Below are 22721 nucleotides of genomic sequence, written 5' to 3'. Positions count from 1 at the left end.
AAATTAAAAGACCTTAACTTTATTAGCATTTGTATATATTGTACTGTACAGTACACTACAGTCAACCCTCGCTTTACGCGGTCCCACTTTACGCGTTTCCATGTTTACGCGGTACCCTGCCAAAACCGGAATGCTCACTTTCCGCGGTGTGTGTACCCTTTTACGCAGAGAGCGGCGCAAGCAGGGTGCGCACAAGGTCGCCCAGTCATCAAAACATTACCGAGTTCTTCACCCGCCACCCACCACAGCCGGCCCAAGTCAGTGATAGTGAGGATATGGACTTATATGGACTTTGAGGGGTTTGACAAAGAGGCCCTGCAAGCCTCTGTGGTGGATAGTGATACAATTGATACAAGTGATACAGGTGAGGGCCAATAATCTGCCCTCTGCCTCGGAACCAACCCCCCATCCCCGTGTGCCCAGCCATCTTTTCTACTAATGTAAGTGTTAAAAAACCTAATATTATTGATATTTCTCTTAATTATTAATTGTGTGTGCATACCATCATAAAATTAAGAAGTTATTTTTACTACAACGTAGGTATTGTGTCTGAAAAAATGGAGTTTGGGGGTCGGCCCGGTCTCTATTTCAATTAATCCCATGTTATGTTGTTCACTTTACGCGGGCCGCCGTGGGTTGAATTAACCGCGTAAAGTGAGGGTTCACTGCATAAAAATCTATCAGTATACTGTACAGTACTCTCACATCTCGGTTTCACTTACAAAATATTTATTTTCTTTCTTTCATGTTTGAATGTCTAATTTATAAATATTTTTATTTTTTATTCATACAATAATTTGTCAGAAACGCATCACCCCTAATCACATGAATTCCCAGATGATTTTTTTTATCTCAACGCATTTTCACTTCAGATGCTACATTTGTCATTATAAAAGTGGGATGCCTGCATTGCTAGTTTGGTGAAATGGTGGCCAACTTCTCAGTGAACTGTACTTATGGTGTTAGTTTTACCTTTAACAGGCTTGATCCTTTAATTATGTATTGAGTTCAACAAAAACAGGTCTTCAATCTTTTATTTTAACTTGATTCCCTAAACCAAACATGCAAATGACATTGCTGTTACAGTATATAACAGGTTGATACACCACTTTTTTTTTTAATAAAAAATACAGTCCAGTCCATTACAGTATACCTTTGTAAATAAATTATAATTCAAAATTATCTTGATTTTTCATTAAAAATAATTCAAAACTTTTGTGTCATTTGAACTGTTCATGATTATAAACTACAGAAGCCAAGACAAGAACAAGCAGCCTAGCTGTGGATACTTGCAGAGGGAATTGTGCACGTTAATCCTGATGCAATTGGAATGGAATCAAGGACCAATAAGAATGGAGTCTAGTGTATTGTACACACGGGGAAAGTAGCAGAGGCGAGTGCAACCATGGAGAAATTGAGGAATTAGTATGTGGGAACGGCGACTCAACCCTAACCCCATAACCTTCCACCTTAGTAGATGCAAGCAGTATATGATTTAAACATACCAACTGGTGTATCTGACCACACCCCAAATAGTAATGTGAATAGAGAAAATGAGGTAGTTACTGGGTACCGATAATGCAAAGGCTTCAGATTCTTCAACAATTCCAGAGCTATTATCACATAACAAATCTGGTTTAAAATTATGTACTATTCAAACACTGACTTTTCCCTCAACTGGAGATTAAATTATTATTCAAGATATATCAACCTGAGATAGTACAGCAGTGCATCTGCAAATAAAAGTAGTCCCTGTAACCTTTTTACATGACTTAAGAAAAATATAAGGTAAGGGTAAATAAAATACAAGAAAACACATGCAAACAATCTTCATTGTTGCTGTTTTATCGTGGATTTCCTTCAGAGAAACTTTCTTTATCTAACAGGCCATTTCTTGTGACCCATGTTCATTGGTGACTGCTCCGAGCAGGATTTTTTTTTTAGATAAGTATGGCGTTGTGTGTCTTTATAGTGAGAAACTATTGTAACTGCACCAAGATACAGCTAAAAATACAGTCCCAGCAGGAATATTGTGCATAGAGGTCCAAGACATCAATGAGTTGACAAATGAAAAAATTTTGCAGCTAATTCAGCTTGTAGGGCAGTAACTAGGCTGTATTTACATAACCAGGATCAATATTTTTTGCAGACACTGTAGGTGTTAAAGAACCGCTGTTTAAAAATAAAAAGATTTATCCAGGTGATTGAGTTTAAAATTCACGGATGATTCAATTATACAAACTTATCCGAGGCAAAAAGTAACAGATGTGGTTATTTATTCTAGAAGGACCATAGAGCCAGTTAGGTGAGGATGCAAAGGGAAGACACTTTAGGAGGTCAAGTGGTGTCAAATTTAGCTAGTGGAAAGACCCATACTCACGAGCATATGTATTTGAGATCCTTAATACAATGACATTAAATCCTAGCAGCCTCCTTGTAATGGAGAATTTTATTTATATCAACTGTACCCATGAAAGTACTGTGCACCAAACGGCCTTAATAACCCTACAAGTCTTTTTATAGAAACTTTGCGGAAATATTTACTGGTCCAACATATTAAGGATCTGACTCACTATTGAGGTGAACGAACACCAAAATCACTGGATCACATCATGACAAAGAAGGAAAGAATAGCGATCAAATTGGAATATTTAGCACCCAATGGCTCTAACCATCTTGTGACATTGTCCTTCAGATTATTTGTTACTTGGTACACAAGGAGAGCAGACCAAAGTTCAAACACTACAATAATGATTACAACAAAATGAGGTCTGTGAACGAGTTCCTGAGGTTGAAAATCAGGTGCCTTTTCTGGAAAATTCCGAGAAAAATATTGGAAACTTTCTCCAAATTTTCTTCCGGGTCTTGGAGCAAATTTTGAGGATAAAATAATGTGCAATTCTGGAAAAATCTGGAACCTCTCTCCAATTTTTTTCTAGTCTGGAAGCAAATTCCAGGGATGAAATATAGTACCGTATATCTTGGCCTATAAGACGGAATTTGAACCTTAAGAAAATCAGCCCAAAATTAGGTGTCGTCTTTAAGTACCGGGTATAAAATTCTCACCTCTTAAATATTGTGGTTTAGCGTGTCAAGAACGGTGATGGAAAACATCGTAAACCACTCACAAGGTCCTACCACTAATTATTTTATACTGAAACTTACGTTTGGGAAGCTGGATTAAAAATAAGATTACCGGTATATCAGCATATACCTGGATCACGCGCACCCACAGTGATTTACTTACACAATTTACATATATATGTAAATTGTAAAATTTTAAAAAAGAGAAAAACTAAATACATAGCGTTTAAAGTGTACTGTACAGTGTTGTCACTTGGCGCGGGGTTATGCAGTGTTTACAGTTCACGTTCGACATCACATGTTCAATTGATTTATGTGTTTTGTTTGAAGAATTACAGAAATAATTTATGTAATATTTATGTACAGTATACAGTATACCTGTACAGTATATGTAAATTGTAAAATTTAAAATAAGAGAGAAAAACAAAAAACGTAGCGTCTTAGACCCGCGCGCTCTGTTTACACCACACAATCAGTCTGAAACACGTGGGAAGTTTTTAGGTGTCCTCAGTGATATTTTATTATTGTTTCTACAATTTTGTGACTTTGGAAAAGAAGAATATCTCCGGGAAGCGTTCTGGTGATCGCATTTCCGGTGGTGATCGTAAAAGAAAGGTTATAACACTTGAAGAAAAGCTTGATGTTGTCAAGTGTTTTGAAAATAAGGAAAGAACATGTGATATTGTGTGTGCAACGGAAATAAAGGAGTCTACTTTACGCACCATTAGAGACAATGCAGCAAAGATTAAAGCAAGCTGTATTGCTGGAAAAACCTTGAGTGCGAGCAAAAGTGTAAGATCACGGCCAAAGTAACTTGAGGAGATGGAATGGCTTCTAAGTGTTTGGATAGAAGATCAAATGAAATAGCAATCTGGGACCAAGTTATATTCATATTTTTTCAAGGTAAAGTGTAACATTTACTGTATGATTTCATTATTAGATATGAATGTAATATTTATTTAGGCTGTGCTATCCTTTGTGTTAAGCTAACTTCTAAATTTTTGCGATTTCGAGTAATCTGCCCCTAACTCTATTTTCTCCATAAGCCCTGTTATTTCTATTGCGCAAATTTGTAGAACGAGAGGTTTTACAAGAACACAACTATCGCATTATAGCAGAACTGACTGTATATTCCCATTATGTGTTTGCCCTTAACCCTGAGGCCCTGGGTGACGTTCCAGAACATCCGCCTATTTTCCCACCATTTTTTTTAATTATTATTATTTTTTTAATTATTTTTGGAAAAGTTAATTATTTTTAGCGATTTAAACCCGTGGGGGGGGGGGGTTACTGCCAGCAGCACCCTAACCAGGGCTTAAGGGTTAAAACAATGACTTCTTTGACTTTTTTTCACAATACTTATATATGAAGATGGTGTGTGCATGTAATTGAGTAAAAATAAATTAAGAAAGTTATGCATATCTATCCAAAAATACAAGTTGAGAAACAACCAAAACACCTCACAGCTTGGCCCATTAGACTGGTGGTGACAGTGACGAGTCTAACCTGGCTACAATGCCACCAGCGATGTTAATACCTGTAGATGCAAATGTGAAGAGAGAATTACAGTATCTGTAAATCTTCATTTGCATCAAGTACTTGTAGATTTACAAATAAATGTTGCAGGTATGGCATTAATAGATTGTAATGCTAGTAAGAGTTCAGAAATTGTTACTGTTTGGCTACCTCTGGAGAGTTGGGTGTCTGCCATATGGATGTTAATCGTCTTGGGTTATCATCATCAGTACAGTATGTAGTTATAAATCGAGCTTTTATATTTACAATATATTTTTTTTAATTAATTAAAAATAATAATACAGTAATGTGTTTAAGTAAGTAATAACATACCTTTAATTCTGAAGTTGGGTTAGGTAGAATTTAGCCTCCTGGAGAAAGCAACTGGGGAATTCATTAGCTTACAGGAGACCACAACTTCACATATAGGATGCAGGCATATTTTTTTAGTCGTTTTTCAGAAAAAAGGGCTTTATATGCCGTAAAATACCGTAACTAAGACCATGACTGTCAAGAACGACCAGGAAATCTTTATACATGAGAGGCTGCCTTCCCTTTCTCTAATAGACAAACACTGTTTCAATTTATCAATTTGCCCCAGGACAAACTGAGGAACCAAACACTGGTTCTTCTAGGACAGAAAGGAAAGCCTGTCGCATAACCAACAGGTGATGCAACTGAACACCTCAATCCAAATCACCACCCATGTATTAAAAAAAATTGATGGCTAAGTTATACAAGGCATGCTTTGTTGGTAACCACAAGTAACCTGTAACTCCCAGCATAAGCATTTAAAAGTCAGCTTGTTAACAAACAGGCTTATGAACTGTTTTACCATGAGTATAAGTTGACGGAGGAAGAAAGGTGAAAACTGAAAACAGACCACTCCTAGCAGCCAACTCAGAAGCACCCATGCTTTCTGTTGCCAAACCATGGACTGAAACTTTCTGTAAAAAGCATGGTCTTTTAAGGCAGTCCACCAGATTGTCTAATTGCCCCTATTAGAGATGTAGTCCTGGATGAAAGTTCTTGATAGTCATGCTAATATTATGATTTTTAATCGACTCTGTATCTACGTTCTTCTGGCTAAATAAACTGTTTCAATATCAATATCAGTTTCAATAAGGTGGATGGCATAAAGTCAGCCCCACCCTTACTGGACAACAGGTCATTGTCAGTGATGCCACTCATGAAAAAACAGAATTTTTCAGATTCTTGTCTGAATCTTTCCAGACTGCAAAACAAAATTCAAGGTATGAAAAAATTATATCTAATTACAATTACAGTAAAGTATTTTAATTTCAATCGATACAATACTACAAAATGTTCTATCTGATTATATCAAAGCCGAGATTTTACTTACTATCTAAACAAGTAGACCTGTTGTACTGTAGTAATAGTTCAGTGTATCAAACTAAGTAATTAATTTTATTTGTTGCTTTTACACTGCAGCAACTAAAAAAATATATTTTTCGTTTCTTTCAAAATAAATGAAGGAAGATTCACATTGTTTAGAAGTGCAAAATTGGTGAATCATGGGCCAAAGGGTTCCAAATTATTTAGCAAAGTAGTGCCAAAAGAACATTGTCATATATAAGTTATCTATGAGTTCTTAAATAAAAAAATAAAAAAATAAATAAATACAAATTAAAAAATTATACGGTGTAGTATTTTTTTTATTTCTATCAGTTTTTGGGGTTAGGTTAGGTCAGTAAAGGTCCAGCTATTAACACATGTTGATTAATTTTCAAAGCAATTAAGTAGCAGCTGAAAATACAAAGCAAGTCAGGGAATATCCAACCAGTGTAGCAAGGTGGCTATGAGTGACATTGGTTGTGTTGACAACTTTATAACCAATAATTAATAGAAGCCCTAACTGACAAATGATGCCTCCAAGTACAGTAGAGTACTGTATCTTCTGTGCACTGTAGTGGCTATAGTTGTGTAAGATGAGTTAATAATCTATATATTTCTGGATCTTAGTAGCTTTACTATAAACCAATTCATATTTCAACACCATCTATATTGTATGAGTAAAATTTCCCCTATCATCTATTCTGGTCCCTGTAGATCCATTTACATTGAATAATAAAAACTTTTATGTCTAGGTTCATATCACTTACCTTTAACCGTTAATGTTGCCATTATCCTGGAATAATTCTTCTCGGTTCAACCAAATTTCTTTACAACACAAATTTATTAAAAATAAGTAATAATTCATGAAATCTCCAATATTTCAACAACACAAATTATGTATAATTGCAACACAAACATTGCACTTGGGGAATTTTCTGAGTTTTAAATGAAATAAAAAAATAAAAAAATGATAATGTGCAGTATGATCACAGAAAACCTTTAGATCATATTATGATATAAAAAAATGCAGTACTGTACAATATTATTTGTGAGGATGTGAGTGGGTGCAAACGAGAGGTTGGGAGAGGAGTGTTTCTCGCACCGAGTCTAACCACTGACTACGCACCACAGCTACACAAGCCACCCATCTCTCCATCTAGTCATGACCTACTTTTCTATACCTACTCCACATAGTTACCTTTCCTACTACTTAATGGGTAACAAATAAAACATTTTGCAAATGAGACAAAAAGAGATACAGTATTGGATACTTAATATATATATATATATATATATATATATATATATATATATATATATATATATATATATATATATATATATATATATATATATATATATATATATATATATATATATATGAGAGAGAGAGAGAGAGAGAGCAATATGAGGATTAAGCATGTGGGAATATTGATGCCAATTGGTGGAAGTATGAGTTTAAATATATAAATAGTATTATTATTAACTTCAATGTAAATGTATACATACATCAGGCACCACCATGTGGAAGTATTGGGGTTTAAATGAGTGGGAATATTGTTAAGTTCAGTGTGTCAGTGAACCCGGTGCCTCCAGCTATGACCTGATTACTGGGGGTCAGAGGTTGTGGGAACTGTCCGCCACAGGGAAAGCTCTTGGGGCTGCTGTGCTCTACTCCACTGACTGTTCCTCTTTAATAAAATGTTTATTACACCAATTATTGTACTGCCAATGATTACACACTTCAAGTCAAATGGCAATGGGTAAATTAACATTTTTTTTATTGGCTGGAGAAACTTTAAAACAGTTTGACAGTACAGCACAATAGATCACAGCATAAAAGATAAAATAATCTACCATGATACTAATAACATCCAACTTGTTACTGAGTTATGATACAGTACACCTTCATTAAGTTTAATTTCATGTGCATATATATACCTGTGTGTATGTATGTATGTATGTATGTATGTATATATATATATGTATATATGTATATGTATATATATGTGTATATATATATATACAATCAACACCTCAACCCGCCAGGATTCGAACCCACGGCCCACGAGCCCATGACTGTGGAACGTTAACCGCTGGACCACCAGGATACTAAAAGCAGTCCTAGACTCTGTTATATTTCACACAAAGCCTGTTCAACGAGCTTATGGCGCCGTGAACCTGTATGTATGTAGAAGTCCGCGTGTTTATTGGGCTAATGAAATAAATAAATAAATAAATAAATATATATATATATATATATATATATATATATATATATATATATATATATATATATATATATATATATATATATATATATATATATATATATATATATATATATATATATATATATATATATATATATATATATATATATATGTGTGTGTCTCGCCTCAACTTACGACAACCTGTATAAAATATTTTTCACATTACGTATGTGTGTAGTTGTAAGGCCTTTTTAGAAGTAAAAATCCAGTACATTTCTATTTCCTGGGCCCTTAGCCTTATTTTCCCACTACATGGTAGATTGATGATTACATGATTTTACAATCCCATTAGGGATGCAAAATTGCATAAAACCAACAATTTACAATACCATAATTATCAAGGACATGCAGAGTATCTTGGAGCCTGACACAGTACAATCCCAACTCACATAAAATACTATATTAAGAGATAGTCCCTCATAATATAATAGGAACTTCAAACTACTGTACTGTATATGAAATGAGGAAGGCCAAGTTGTAAGAGGAATAATACAGTACTTAGACAAAGAATATATTAAGTCAAAGAAAGAATTTTATTTCAGAAAAATCCCTAGCAATCCCCTTTGTGTGTCAACCCAGATACCAGGCCTGAAGTGAGCCCACTGTCAAATGAGGCAGGTATCTCAGACTTGGCAGAAAATATATTACAGCCTCTCACTAAAAGGCCCCCCCCAAGTCTTATTTCTTGAGCTAGACTTTCTCCTGTCCCTTTACTAAACATTACAGAACTAACAATTAACTGAAGAGTGAATAATGTGTAGACCCATCTCCTGCCAATGTACTAATTGGGAGTTACACTCAAGTCCCAAATTAAACACCACCTATGGTAAATATCTGTTTTCATGATCTGACCCAAGTCCGATATAAAAAGCAGTTGATATATTGTACTAAATATCTGACTTACCATATATAAAGGGCACACTGCCAGGATAGTGTTGGCCCTGCTACCAACACAGCAACAAATCCTCCCAATAGGTCATTACTGTACTCATTAGCTAATACAGTAAAATCTCGCTAAGGCGGACCCCTCTTAAGCCGGACAAAATTATTTGGAAAAAAGAAGAAAAAAAAAGAAGACAATTTGTTGTAAGATGACATGCTCCCTCACAAATATGTGCTAATATATGAAATTTCAAAGCAGTCAGCCTCAGAGTGACTGCAAGCCTCTTTCAGTGAGAGGCATGTCCAGCTGAATCTGCCTTCCATTTTTGAGGTAAGTGTACAGTTCTTTGTGTACATTACTTTTTTTTTAATTAATTTTGATTAAAAAAATGTAATACATTCATAAAAATTGGATACATTGGTGTTGTACTCGTTTTTTTTTTAAATAGAGGTCTTTTGGGAAAAATTTGCTCTTATCCAGGACACCCCCTCCCCCCAATTAGTCTGCCTTAGAGAGGCTTTACTGTATGGCATGTCACTAAATGTAACAGGAATAACCAAGCAAATTCCTTTAGATTTTGTAGTTAAAACAGAAACACTAGTAAGCAAATATATATATTACAGCAGCATTTATCTTCTATCTCAGACAAAGAGAATGGTCAGTAATTCCTGGAACTCGTGCAACTATAAACTTTGTGGAACTCATTTTGGGTCAAACAAGTGACAATCATTCAATAATCCTAATTCAACAATAATCTTTAGTGTATACAGTAGTAATACAACGCTTGAGTATGCCAAGACTACCAAATGTTGTCTTATGGGCTTCAGCACAGCAGTAGAGAGAGTTTAACTAATTCAGGATCAATAATCTGAACTATTTAGTTGAAGAATCATGTCTGTTTAACACAAGTCATACACATTAGGGATCCCTTAAGCTATAAAAATCATAGTTTGTTGTGTCCCATTCAGGAAATAGTTATTTCATATTCTTTATTTCTAGATGATAATAGAGCAAATGGCAGCAGACATTCTAACTAGGAGGTAGGACACTAACTGGGTAACACTTTGCCTTGGAGACACTCTGACCTGCACTTTAATATTTACAGTAAAAATTTAATTTCTTTGTGAACAAAGCACATATATTTGATTTTAGTGTCATGATCAGTTTTTCACCATGTTTTACCCCGCAGTTTCCCTCATCCTTCATGCCCTGCCCACTACATGTGATTTATGATCATATATAGAGAAAAAAAATAATAAAAAAATACTTATAATTAAAATAAAAAGTTGTCGCCTCTTTTAAAATACTTACTATAATGCAAAGAACATGTGGAAAAGAATGAAATCTTTAACAGCTCCTCCTGGTGGTAGCAGTGTTCTCATACATTACCCTTGTTTAAAGTGGGCAGGCGCTTTGAAGTAGAGGGAAAATGTGGGGTAAAAAAAAAAATTAAATAAATAAATAAACAAACCTTACCTAATGATTCCTAACTTGTAAAAATGTTAAGATCAATGGTAATTAATGATGACTGACCCGCAGCCAATTTTTCATAGAAAACGATTGTAAAAATGCTGCAATTTCACTGTTTTGTAGAGGACACTCATAGTTTGTACAAATGTGGTTGTTTCTAAATTAAATGTAACCTAACTTTAGTTGATATGAAAAACAAGCAGCAGAAGCATTGTTAAAAGACCTCACCAACCTAACCAAACTACGTACCTAACCTTATTTAACTTTCTAGTTGTATATTAAACAGAAAGAACTTAATATTATATGGTGTAATTTAAAAAAAATTTGGTGGACATGAAAGCAGCTGTCCGTACCGAAAAGTTCTTAACGATACACTGAGCATCGGCGTTGATCAAGCCCAGGCGGCGAAGTGTTTTTAAATACTTCAATATGATTGGCTGTTTACATCCTCGGGTATTAGTTTACTTTCGGACATAGCGCCCCCCGAAAGTTATCAACTACTGAAACATTTAGATCTCGCTACTTTGAGCATTTTGAACCCCGTAAAAATATGGCGGAAGTTGATAATAGCGACACAATTGAATTAAATTGATTTTAAGTAATTTCCAGTCTTCGTCTGTGAGGTGATGTTATCGGTGCATCACGCATGCGCAATGTTGACTGACGTCATCCAGTCGTGACCAATGAGGTATCGATATCATCATACAAATTTTTTTTGACCATCAAATTTGATTTTTTTCAAAGAAAGCAGCCTGGGTACGATTTTAATTTCATTGACCAGTTTCACAATGGCCATGGTGGAGGTTGGTTGTCGTTTGTGCCCCTACGATTATTTTAAGTTTATTGCCGAGTTTTACGAGACGATTATTCTATCCAATTCTTACGTATTCCTGGTCCTTCCACTTCTAACTAAGGTATTGTACTTTCGGACGTGGCGCACCCCAAAGTTTTTAACCACTGAAACATTTAGATTAGTTTAAGCTAGGCCTACCGGGAGCAGATCCCCCGGCTAGGGGTCGGGTTAGATGACTCGGTTTTGTTTTCTCCCCCACCCAAAATTCACGATTTCCCAGGCTCTCCCCCATTATTGTGGGGGGGGGGGGGGCAAAACCGAGCAATTTCCGCCAAAAATGAAGGTCAGATTCGTTTAAAACACACCAAAATACACTGGAAAAACATACTGGTCAGCTCCTAGGGTCTCGTGTCCTAAAGTAAAAATTTACCCAACCTGGGTTGAGACGTCACTGCCGTTGCATTACCGCCACAAAGACAAAGTATTGTGCGCCTAGGTGCCTAATTATCTACCAAACAGAGCATTTGCACAAGAAATGATTATTATATCAGAACTCACAGATGAAAATAGAGTAAAAAGTAAAATAAATAACTCGTCCGCGGGTCAGTCATCATTACTAAATGAATCAATTTAGAGTTTATGGATCCCTTTTCATCTGAACACCGAAAACAACACCAGCACATACTAAAAACCGAAAATCATCATCTACTAAACACCGAAAACATGAAGGTAAAGGTGCAGTTCAAGGCTAACATGAATAATGTAATATTTATATAGTTTTAGGATTTTTAACAGTTAGGAAATGTTAGGTTAGGTTTTCAAACATTTGTTTGGTGTTATTTTTAGCATTTTACCCCACATTTTCCCTCGACTTCAAAGCCTTGCCCACTTTAAACAACTAATATTGTTGGTAATTTTATCGGTTAAAATACTCGAAAAACATAAATTTCTGACGGAAATGCTATAGTAGAAAAGTGTCTTGGAATTGTCTAAACTACCACCTCCAAATCTTAAAATCCTAAAGCATGCTGGATAACCGAAACTAAATTTGCCGGTACCACTAATTACCCAAATGAACCCAAATGTAGCCACATTGAAGTCAAATGATGGTCATACAAGCGTAAATCGGGCTGTGAACAGGGCTGGATTAACCATTAAGCAAAATAAGCACGTGCTTAGGGCATTAAGGGAAGGGGGGCACCACAGAAATTTTCCATAGCCGGATTTACCACGGACCATATGGTGCAAAACTGCAAATGGTGCAGCTGAACCAGGGTTCACAAAAAAAGGCCCACATATCGATCAGTTAAGTGTTGTACTTAGGTACTTAAAAGATGGACAGCCTATTGAACGCTTTTTAACCTTTCTGGAAATGAAAGCCATACCGGTGAGGAAATGGCAAATCAGGTGTTGCAGTACTTACATGAAGTTTGTAAGCTAAACTTTTCAAAATGTAGGGGTCAATCTTACGACAACGCTGCAAACATGTCTGGGCGTTATAAGGGGATGCAGCAAAAAATTCTAGAAACAAACTAGTTTGCTATATATGTGCCCTGTGCGGCTCATTCACTAAATCTGGTAGGCCGACGTGCTGTTGACTGCTGTCAAGAGGCTGTTAATTTCTTCTCTACAGTGCAGTTGCTCTATACTTTTTTTCAGCCTCAACCAACCTAACATAACCTAAGGTAAGAAATAGGTGATTCCATCATATGGCGAGTCAGTTAGGTTAGTTTTTCTAGTGTGTTTTTGTGTATTTTTTATTCGCTTAGCCATTAATTTTTTTTCGAAAAACGTCCCACGAAAAAAAATCGATAAAAAAAAGGGTCAATTTCCGTCGGAAATGAAGGTCATATTCGGTCTAAACACACACAAATACACTAAGATAAATATATTTTTGACTTTCTAACAGATGGGGAGGTGGAAGTGCAAATTTACCTAACCTAAACAGTAATTTTACCAAATTAACATTCTATTAGTTTACTTATATGTAAATATAAATTAATATACACTATTTTTCGTACTGTCAATTTATTATTATACAAGCCTTGACCAACACTGGAGCAGGTTCTGATACATTCAGGAGTCAGTGCATACCCAGTACATGCGAACAGAGACGTGACCGACCGCCCAAGCGGCTAATGAGTCGATAAGTGGCGAAGATGATAAAAGTAAAAGACATTGAGTCCAAACTTCCTAACACCTGATGACAACTGCAGTCAGCTGTTCTTGCAACGACCTTAACTGTACCAACGTAAACAATCATTCAGGCTCGCTCTCCTTTATAAATATCAAGAAATAATTTTTCCACAAGATCAAGAAGAGACTTCATTACTAAACTGTACCTAATAAAAGTTGCGGTAATCTTTCTTGAGGTGTGTCAAGAAGTCATTTTAGAGGGCTATAACAACCACACGAGGCGCTGCCGCTTTTCCATGTTGTCACTTGGTGAAGTTGGTGTTCCAATAATATACTGCAGAATATTTTTATTGGATAGGAGTTTGTCATTTCTGCTAACCAGTGGTTTAGTCATGCAGAGCTATTATTCATAATATACGGGATATGAATGACAATAAATTGCATCACATTATTATATGATGGTGAATACTGTACAATTAAAATATTAGGGCAATTTGTCATAATTTCTACCGTTTTGGGATTATTTAGTTCATCATTATCAATGAAAAAAATAATGTATAATCTTTTCACCCAAATTCTTCTCTTGTATAGTTTGCATTGTGCAATAATGCAATTAGTATCATTTGTTTATGACTTTTAAAAGAAGATAGTTCCCCATGTGAGGCAGAGCACCGCGGGTGGTGGTCCTTCCACAACAGAGCGCCACCATGAAGGCCTCCGGTCTGGTGAGTCTCCTAGTATTTTGAGGAATTATATATTTTATTTTTAAAATATTAAAAAATCTGTGGTACGGACAAACACATGGATCATACCTTCATTGATGTTGTTTGTTTTAGTTCTTATACGAATATAATTATATTAAAAATTATGAAGTAAAAATGTTTGTATGCTCCAGCAAGTTCATACTCACGTGCGAGTGAAGTAGAATATCTTCATTTATTAATGTTGTTACCTTAATTTTACCTTTATTTGTACCCTTACCGACCCTTTATACCCCTAAAGAAATAAGATTTGCACATATTTTTCGGGAAGATAAACGGATGCTTTTGATATTTAATGGTAAACTTCATACTGTGCTCGAATCTGATGGTAGCCTTGTTTACATCTTGCGGCGAGGTAATTGATGTGAGCATAAGAACATAAGAAAATAAGGAGTCTGCAATAGGCCGGTTGGTCTGTGCATGGCAGCTCCTGTCGAGAGTTACTACCACTCTCTATCATCCATGAATATATCTAGCCTTTTGAAACTTTCCAGAGTTCCAGCACTTACTACAAAGCCGGTCCGACTAATTACCCAAATGTACCCGCAGTTAAGTCAAATAATGGTCCTACATGAATAAATCGGACTGCCTTTCACTTCTCGACTAGTATTTGGTGTCACAATGTAAAAAAAAAAAATTGGAAAACTTTAATCTGAGTTAATAGATCGCGTGCATGTACCGAGGGAACGAGTAATTACCCAAATGTAGTCGCAATGAAGTCAATTGATGGTCCTACAAGCGTAAATTGGGCTGTGAATCACTTCTCGATTATTATTTGGTGTCATAAAGTCAAAAAATTGGTAAACTTAATTTAATCTGAGTTGTGTTAGGTTAGGTACATGCACTCGATCTATTAACTCAGATTAAATTAAGTTTACCAATTTTTTGTGACTTCGTGACACCAAATACTAGTCGAGGTTAGGTTAGGTTAGGTACATGCACTCAACTATATCTTGCTCTAGTCAGGCCGCACCTTGGTTATGCGGTTCAGTTCTGGTGCCCCTATTATAGAATGGATATAAATTCACTAGAGTCGGTGTAGCGAAGAATGACAAAAATGATTCCGGGACTTAGAAACCTTCCATATCAGGATAGGTTTAAGAAACTTGACTTGCATTCCCCAGAAAGACGAAGTGTGCGGGGAGATATGATAGAAGTATTTAAGTGGGTGAAAGGAATCGATAAAGGGGATATAAATAAAGTTCTTATAATATCCGAGCAGGATAGGACTCGGAGCAACGGATTCAAGTTGGATAAGTTTAGGAGGGAGATAGGAAGAAACTGGTTCACAAATAGGGTGGTGGACGAGAGGAACAAGCTTAGCAACTTTGTAGTAAGTGCTGGAATGCTGGAAAGTTTCAAAAGGAGGCTGGATAGATTCATGGATGATAGAGAGTGGTAGTAACTCTCGACAGGAGCTGCCATGCACAGGCCAACCGGCCTATTGCAGACTCCTTATTTTCTTATGTGAAATGGGTGTTTTGGTGACGAAATGGGGTGTATCCAAATGCTTTTCCTTTTGGAATCCCATTCAGCTTTAAATATCTACTGGTGGGGTTCATTTATTTTGATGGTCAGTCATACAAGGTCTTCTTAACTAAAGAATTGATTTATCTATTTTCAGCTCAAAGAGTACAGCGTCATTGGGCGCAAGCTGCCCTCAGATTCAGACCTAAATCCACAGCTCTATAAGATGCGCATCTTTGCTCCAGACAGAGTAACTGCTAAGTCACGCTTCTGGTATTTCCTCTCTAAGCTGAAGAAGATGAAGAAGGCAAGCGGTGAAATTGTTTCCATTAACCTGGTAAGTTTTATAGATACTGTATATATACCTCACCATACATGCACATGCGTTCTTGAAAAGTGCGACATCGTGTATTGAATAATAGTTTACCATACACCTAATTACAGTGGTCCCTTGGTTAACGAACACAATTCGTTCCACAGTCATTCGTTAACCAAAAATTTAGTGAACCGAATCCATTGTTTCAATGGGATATTGGTTCCAGCTCACAGAAAAGTACATACAAAGTAAAAAAAATTGCAGTAAAGTACACTTACTTTAAGGTGTGTATGTAGAAGGTTCCTGGATGATGATGATGGGAATTAGAAGCGGGGGTGGAGGAGAAGAGAAGGAAGTGGGGATGGAGGAGAAATCACCTTTCAGAGGACCCATGCCTGATGCAGTAGTTTCACAAATAAAATTTCAAGTTCACTAGGTGTAATTCAAAGATTATTTTATTTAAATCAACACTGCACTATATATTATCAATATGATAACTAAATTTCAGAATGACCAATAATTTTAATGTAAAAAATGCAAAAATATTCAAGAAATCAACAAAATTGATGTTCACTCCACTGTAAACAAAGCCAAACTGACGCCTGGTGGCTGAGTCAAGCGGCTGATGGGTGCACAAAAAACTAGTTCCCTGTATTGCATATGTTATCAATATGGTAACTAAATTTTAAAATGACTAATAATTTTAATATAAAAAATGCAAAAATATTAAGGAGCACAACTTTCTTGATATTTACTCCACTGGTAACGAATGTAAACATAGAACAGATTACTGAATTGGCAGATTAGCCCATCAGCTGATGCTTACAACAAAGCGTGTTTTTCGTAAGAATTTCTTTAAACGAATTGAAGATCCTTATGAGGTAATTCGTTAATTGAACCGTTTAACTGAGGGACCACTGTAAATGAATGGAGGTTATGTTCCTGAGGGATATTTCTGGTCAGCATTTTCTCACTTAAATTTTAATTAAATACCTAAATTAGATTATAGTAAGTGAAAATAAATATTTAGATAGAAAATGTATTTCAATAAGATAACATTTACCAAAGTTGGTTAAGGAAACTGCATACAGTGTACTGTACAGGCTAGCTGGGATAGTAATTGAGACGAAGTTGCAGGATTGCTGGCCTGTTCATCTAAGGATGCACTTTTAAAACAAAATATTGTAATTCCAAAGACAGATGGAAAGTTTTCTTCGGTTTGCACAACTTGTAGCGTTTAATGTCATTGGTTATTAATTGTTAACTGCAGTCTTTAGATCATATATTCACCAGCTTCAAAACACCTTAAAACATGAAATTAAACCTCCAGATTAATTAATTTGTGGTATTTCTTACCAGAGGTACAATTATCACTTGCCAGCCATTTTCCTATCATTTGTAGGGTTTTGGTAAGGTTTTACTTAGTGTAAGCAGATGAGGTCAAGCGAATGTTGCAATGCATAAAATGACACTGGGAGGGGGGATGGTTCTGCATTCTAATGCTACTAAAAGTAGTCCACTGGCACTTGAATTTTTATTTTTGTCTGGGGAAAAGGTTAAGTTTTCTCTAAGTCACAAAAACATATGAGATATACAGTACTTACAGTATGTATGTTGCCATTAATACTTTATTTTATCTTGTGGAAATAAAATACACTGCTAAGGTTTATTTCTAAAAGTTAGAAATTACATTATTAAAAAATACAGTAACATGCCACTTCACAAAATAACATGCTTACAATACAGGTACAGGACTTGAGAACTGTGCATTAGGTGAATTTTCTTAAGCAGGACCGATTTTCCTTTAGGATCCCATGTTAAAGAGGAGTTCCCGCTGACAATTTTAACCTAAAATTTTGTTTTAAATAAACATGACAATTATACACTCCAGTCCAACTAATTATGACCCCAAAACATAACCAAACAATATTACATAAATGTGGGTGTGGTAGTATAAACTTGTACAGCTAAAGATCTATGTTGCTATTGCTAGTCTAGCACTGTTGGAATAGAAAACAATTTTACAAAGGTCTCACTCCATCACTGATAAAGTGTGACTTTCACCACAGCTTCCTGCCTTGTGTATGTAAATAGTAAATTTAATTTTGCTCGGGTATGGTGGGGTTTTTTTTTAGGTCCAGGGACGGTAATGTTTGGTTTGATCTCCTGTAGTAACTGTAGATGAAGTGGAAGAAAATAAAACTTTCCTTAGAAATATTATAAAGTTTCTCTTTAAAGGTTATTGAACGTAAACCCCAAGTTGTCAAGAATATTGGCATCTGGCTCCGTTATGACTCTCGCTCGGGAACTCACAACATGTACCGAGAGTACCGTGATCTAACAGTGTCGGGCGCTGTCACTCAGTGCTACAGGGACATGGGTGCTCGTCATCGTGCCCGTGCTCACTCCATTCAGGTAAGATAGTTTAGTTTGTCAGTGTTCTTGTTGGTCTACATGTAGATTGCCTTGGGTTCCTACTTCAGTAACTCTCCATTTGGTGTAGGTTTAGGGAATTCCTTGGTTCAGACTCAGCTTGGAGACTGAAGCTCTTAGTTGTTCTGGTCAATACAAGTCAGTCTTCCTGCATAGCTGTGTGTTGCAAGTGACAACAGAGACAGCCTCAAACTGAATAGAACTACTGGGTACTTTTCTGTTGTCAGTTTTGTTTAATTTTTAAAGAGGAAAAAATAATGAACTTAGAGTTACAGAATAAAAAGGCTTGGTAATGAAATGAGCCTTTTCGTTCTTTGGAGGTAGAAGGATAGTAGTAAGGGGATTTCTTTTTTCTTATCAAAAGTAATGCATGCAATTTCTTAATGCCACCAAATGCAGCAGCCCCTTTTTTCTTTTTGCTCTTAACACTGTCGGGTGTATCCATATCTCGCGACTGTGTACTGTAAACACTCTTCAGGAACAGGGAGGTCCATTTAATTTTTCACGGCTTACACTGCAAATTAACAGTGTTTGGCCTTGCAATAGAGAAAGCAGCTATTTGGGGTGCTCCAAAATAACAAAAACAAGTAATGAACCATGAAATAATGAGGGTCACCTGTATTGCCTTTTCATGGAATGTTATTTTAATTTTGTCTTTGACCCTTTAAAAAAATTAGGTGGTTTTGATCTCGTCTTGTGATCTGTTCATTTTTCTTTGGATCATAACTTGTGTTTTAAGAAAAATTTTTTGGAATATATCACCAGAGAAAGTACAGAGCACAAAATTAAACCATCACGAAAGTCTGGTAAAATTTGACAGTGAAAAGGCCAAGATAATGGCAAAGTAATGAAGCCTTCATATGGAAATGAGATTACCCCTCTCACCTAACTATCAAAATTCAAATTGACACTTCAGTTTCATCATTGGGGGGGGGGCCCTCGGCATTTTATAATTATCATGCACAGTGACCTTGGGTCATAAATTATTTATGGCTTATGTTTATACTTGTGCATAGAATAAGGCCTCTTGTCGCCTCCACACGCTGAAGTAGCTACTGGAGTGAATCAAGAGAGCAACAAACATATCTGTGTAGTAACTGTAATGAATCCTTAGATGTTTTCTAATGATAAAATAGTTGAAATGAAAGTATATATTATAAACTTTAAGTGTTTGGGAATCATAACGTCAGTTTTTCATCTTGACATTAAACCTTTGTTAAGTTTAACCTATCATACAAGAACTGAACTCTCATCATTTCTTATGCAATTGGTTATATGAAGACAAAAACTGCATTTGATGAAATTGTCTATTTGTGTTAATGTATTGCGAACTTTTAAATTGGCCACGGTCATTATGCTCTTGGTCATTAAGTGTGGATTTATACATTCAAAATTAATTAATGGATCCAAAGGGAAATGTAATTATTTGTAACAAATTTTATCATGGTATTTACAGATCATGCGGGTGGAAACTGTATCTGTTGGCAAGTGCCGCAGACCACTAACCACTCAATTCCACAAATCCACAATCAAGTTCCCATATTCATCACATACCAAGAAGAAGAATATGAAGATGGATCGTATTACCTATTGCAGACCATCCCCCAAGACATTCTAATTGGGGTCCTAAATAAATGGTTATTGGAATTCATTTGATTTATTAACTTCCTTGCCTGTCAAATATCTTTCACTATTGAACTGCTTTTGCTACATCAGGGTTGCAAGCATGCCAGTACAGGTATCTTGATTTTTGTTGGTGGGGGCATCCTATTCTGGTCGTTAACCAACTATAGCAAATGTGACTTTGTAACCATAGATTCAACATTAGCCTGAAATACAAAATTTTACACACATGAATGAATATCAGGAAAGTGTGTGAGTCTGATGTAATTGGGATAAGGTCCAAGTCCTAGTGTTGGGATGATGAGAGGAAGGACAAGCGAGATTGTAGAGATGCCGAGCTGTAGAAAGCTTGGTGTATGCCAAGTACAGTACATGAAAACAGGTGGTACAGAAGAGACAAGAATGCCAGATAATAATAATAGCTGGTCTTTTGGTTCAAAGTAGCCAGTTCTAAAGAATTTACTAGTGCTAAAAACACTACAAAATCAAGCCTAGATTAAAAAAGAAGCACAAAGTGACAGGTCAACTAAAATAATTCATATACCTTGAAGTTTAAATACTTTCTAACCCTTGTAATTCAACATCTGGGGCAGTTGGTGTAGGCACGAAATCTGGCGACTCAAATCTGCATATGTACAGATGGGGGTCAAAAGTTTGCTCCCTCCCAAAATGAAGCAGTATTGACCCCAATTGAGATAAATCGGCACCAGAAAACAGTCAGGGTAAGTAAAGTTCGGAGACTCGTTACTGTGATTCAGTTTCACCACGGAGAGCGAACTTTTGTCAGCGACTGTACAACAGGTGGAGGTAGGTTTTGGAAAGAGTTGTCACAAGTAGTATAGGAACTGGCTTAGCTAGGTGAAAAATAGTATTGTACAGTAGTACCTGTATTAGGTGTTGATTAAACTTCTATGTTTGTGTACACTGAAAAGAAATTTGAATTTAACTGGCATAAAAGGTGTGGTTTATGGCAGTTAAAAAGGATGACATACTTGAGTTGAAATGAGAATATCAAAACCCCAATTCAGGACTAAGAGGGCAGCGGAGTATTGAAGAGCAGAGGTAGGCCGATATGGTTCAGACATGTGGAAGAGATGCAAGAGTTTAAATGTGAAAGGGAGGAGAGTTGGGGTGGAGGTAAGAAATAAGAAGCTGATGAGAGAGAGTGCAACTGATCGTACAGTTTGGGGAGATGCCACTAGGTAATCACAGCTAAGCAAATGGCAGTAAAATGGTGATGATTTATGTACAGGCATCCCCCGGGTTGTGGAATTTCGCTCTTATGGAATTTGTAAATTATGACCAATAATTTCGCGATGTGGCCCGTATATCCACCCTTACAGGAATTGGGGTAAATTTTGACAATTAAAAAAAAAATTTATAATTTGTTTGGTGTGGATTTCTTGGTGTTTGCTACTGCCAAGCGAGGCGTCGCCATGAGGAGTCGGTCCATTGTTTACATCCAGTGCGTGCGCATGTTTCTCGCCCCAGCAGTTGGATTTAACTTTTACAAACATACAGTAAGTACAGTACAGTGCATTACCTTTATTTAAGATGACTGGAAAGAGGCCATCAAGTGGAAGTGACCGCAGTAGTGCAAAAAAGCCGCAAGGGCATTAAGGTGCTCCCCTACTTACGACTGCTTCAACTTACGTCCATCGGTACTTACGACCGCGGCAGTCGTGACCAAAAATATTTTCAAATGACGCGGGCATTTTCTATACCGAAACGTTTCCGTCCCGAGCATGGCGCGGCTTGGGTCGCCGTGTGGGTACACTCACTCAGTGGAGCGCTTAGTTTGTGTTTGGCTATCGTATCTTATACTGATCGCGCTGTGAACTTTCGTTATTATCGTATTTAATTGACTTTATAAGGACTGGAAAGCATAAAAGTGAGTGCTGGTGGTGCTCCAAAGTAAAGGAGGCAGGCAATTACTTTTGAGATGAAAATGAAGTTAATAATGCAGCATGAGAATGGAAAAACCGTAGCAACAATCTCACGCGACCTAGGTTTCTCATACTCGACCATATCCACTATTCTGAAGGACAAGGAATGTATTCGTGATGTAGTGAAAGGAATAACATCTATAAAGGGAACTATAATTTCGAAGAAAAGACAAGGTCCTATTCACGATATGGAAAAATTATTGGTGATATGGATAGAAGACCAGATACAGAAGCGTGTACCCTTAAGCATTCTAACCATACAGGCTAAAGCAAGAAGCGTGTTCCAAGGCCTGAAGGAACAGGCAGGAGATGAATGTGATCAAACCTTTACAAGAAGTCATGGGTGGTTTGATAGATCTAAAAAATGCTTCAGTCTACACAAAGTTAAGGTGAGTGGAGAGGCAGCTAGTGCAGATGTTGGTGCTGCCGAAGCTTTTAAGGAGTTACATGAAGTGATTCTGGAAGGGAATTATTTGTCTGAGCAAATATTCAATGTGGATGAGACTGGATTATTGTGGAAGCGCATGCCTGAGCGGACATACATCCACAGAGGTGAAAACAATGCCAGGATTCAAGGCATTCAGTGACAGAATTACACTTCTGTTGTAGGGGGGGGGGGGTGTTGCTGGTTTCAAGCTAAAGCCCTTCATGATCTATCATTCAGA

At 36.5% G+C, this 22721-nt stretch overlaps 2 protein-coding genes across 3 annotated transcripts in view; one reads left to right on the top strand and one right to left on the bottom strand.

Moving 5' to 3' along the window:
* The window catches only part of LOC121864995 (exportin-T-like), a 53074-nt gene extending 39245 nt beyond the window's left edge, over positions 1-13829 (bottom strand). For both annotated transcript variants that reach the window (XM_042364260.1, XM_042364261.1), the window contains exon 1: positions 13717-13829. The gene's annotated coding sequence lies outside the window, so the exon portion shown is untranslated. The remainder of the gene's footprint in view (positions 1-13716) is intronic.
* Positions 13830-14150: 321 nt separating this feature from the next.
* LOC121864996 (60S ribosomal protein L18a-like) lies at positions 14151-20134 on the top strand. Its single transcript, XM_042364262.1, has 4 exons — positions 14151-14235; positions 15896-16075; positions 18293-18469; positions 19944-20134. Exons 1-4 carry the CDS (start codon positions 14218-14220, stop codon positions 20103-20105), a joined length of 537 nt encoding a protein of 178 aa, XP_042220196.1. The 5' UTR covers positions 14151-14217; the 3' UTR covers positions 20106-20134.
* The last annotated feature ends 2587 nt before the right edge of the window (positions 20135-22721 follow it).

This window comes from Homarus americanus, unplaced genomic scaffold (genome assembly GCF_018991925.1).
Source record: "Homarus americanus isolate GMGI-L3 unplaced genomic scaffold, GMGI_Hamer_2.0 scaffold2539, whole genome shotgun sequence".
Classification (NCBI taxonomy): domain Eukaryota; kingdom Metazoa; phylum Arthropoda; class Malacostraca; order Decapoda; family Nephropidae; genus Homarus; species Homarus americanus.
Note: the sequence above shows the minus strand (reverse complement) of the source record. Positions and strands in the feature narration are given on the sequence as shown.

Excerpts from the sequence above, each read along its gene's own strand:
- LOC121864996 (XM_042364262.1), top strand. Across the intron at positions 16,076-18,292 it reads AAATTGTTTCCATTAACCTG|GTTATTGAACGTAAACCCCA; the intron begins GTAAGTTTTATA and ends TTCTCTTTAAAG. Across the intron at positions 18,470-19,943 it reads CCCGTGCTCACTCCATTCAG|ATCATGCGGGTGGAAACTGT; the intron begins GTAAGATAGTTT and ends TGGTATTTACAG.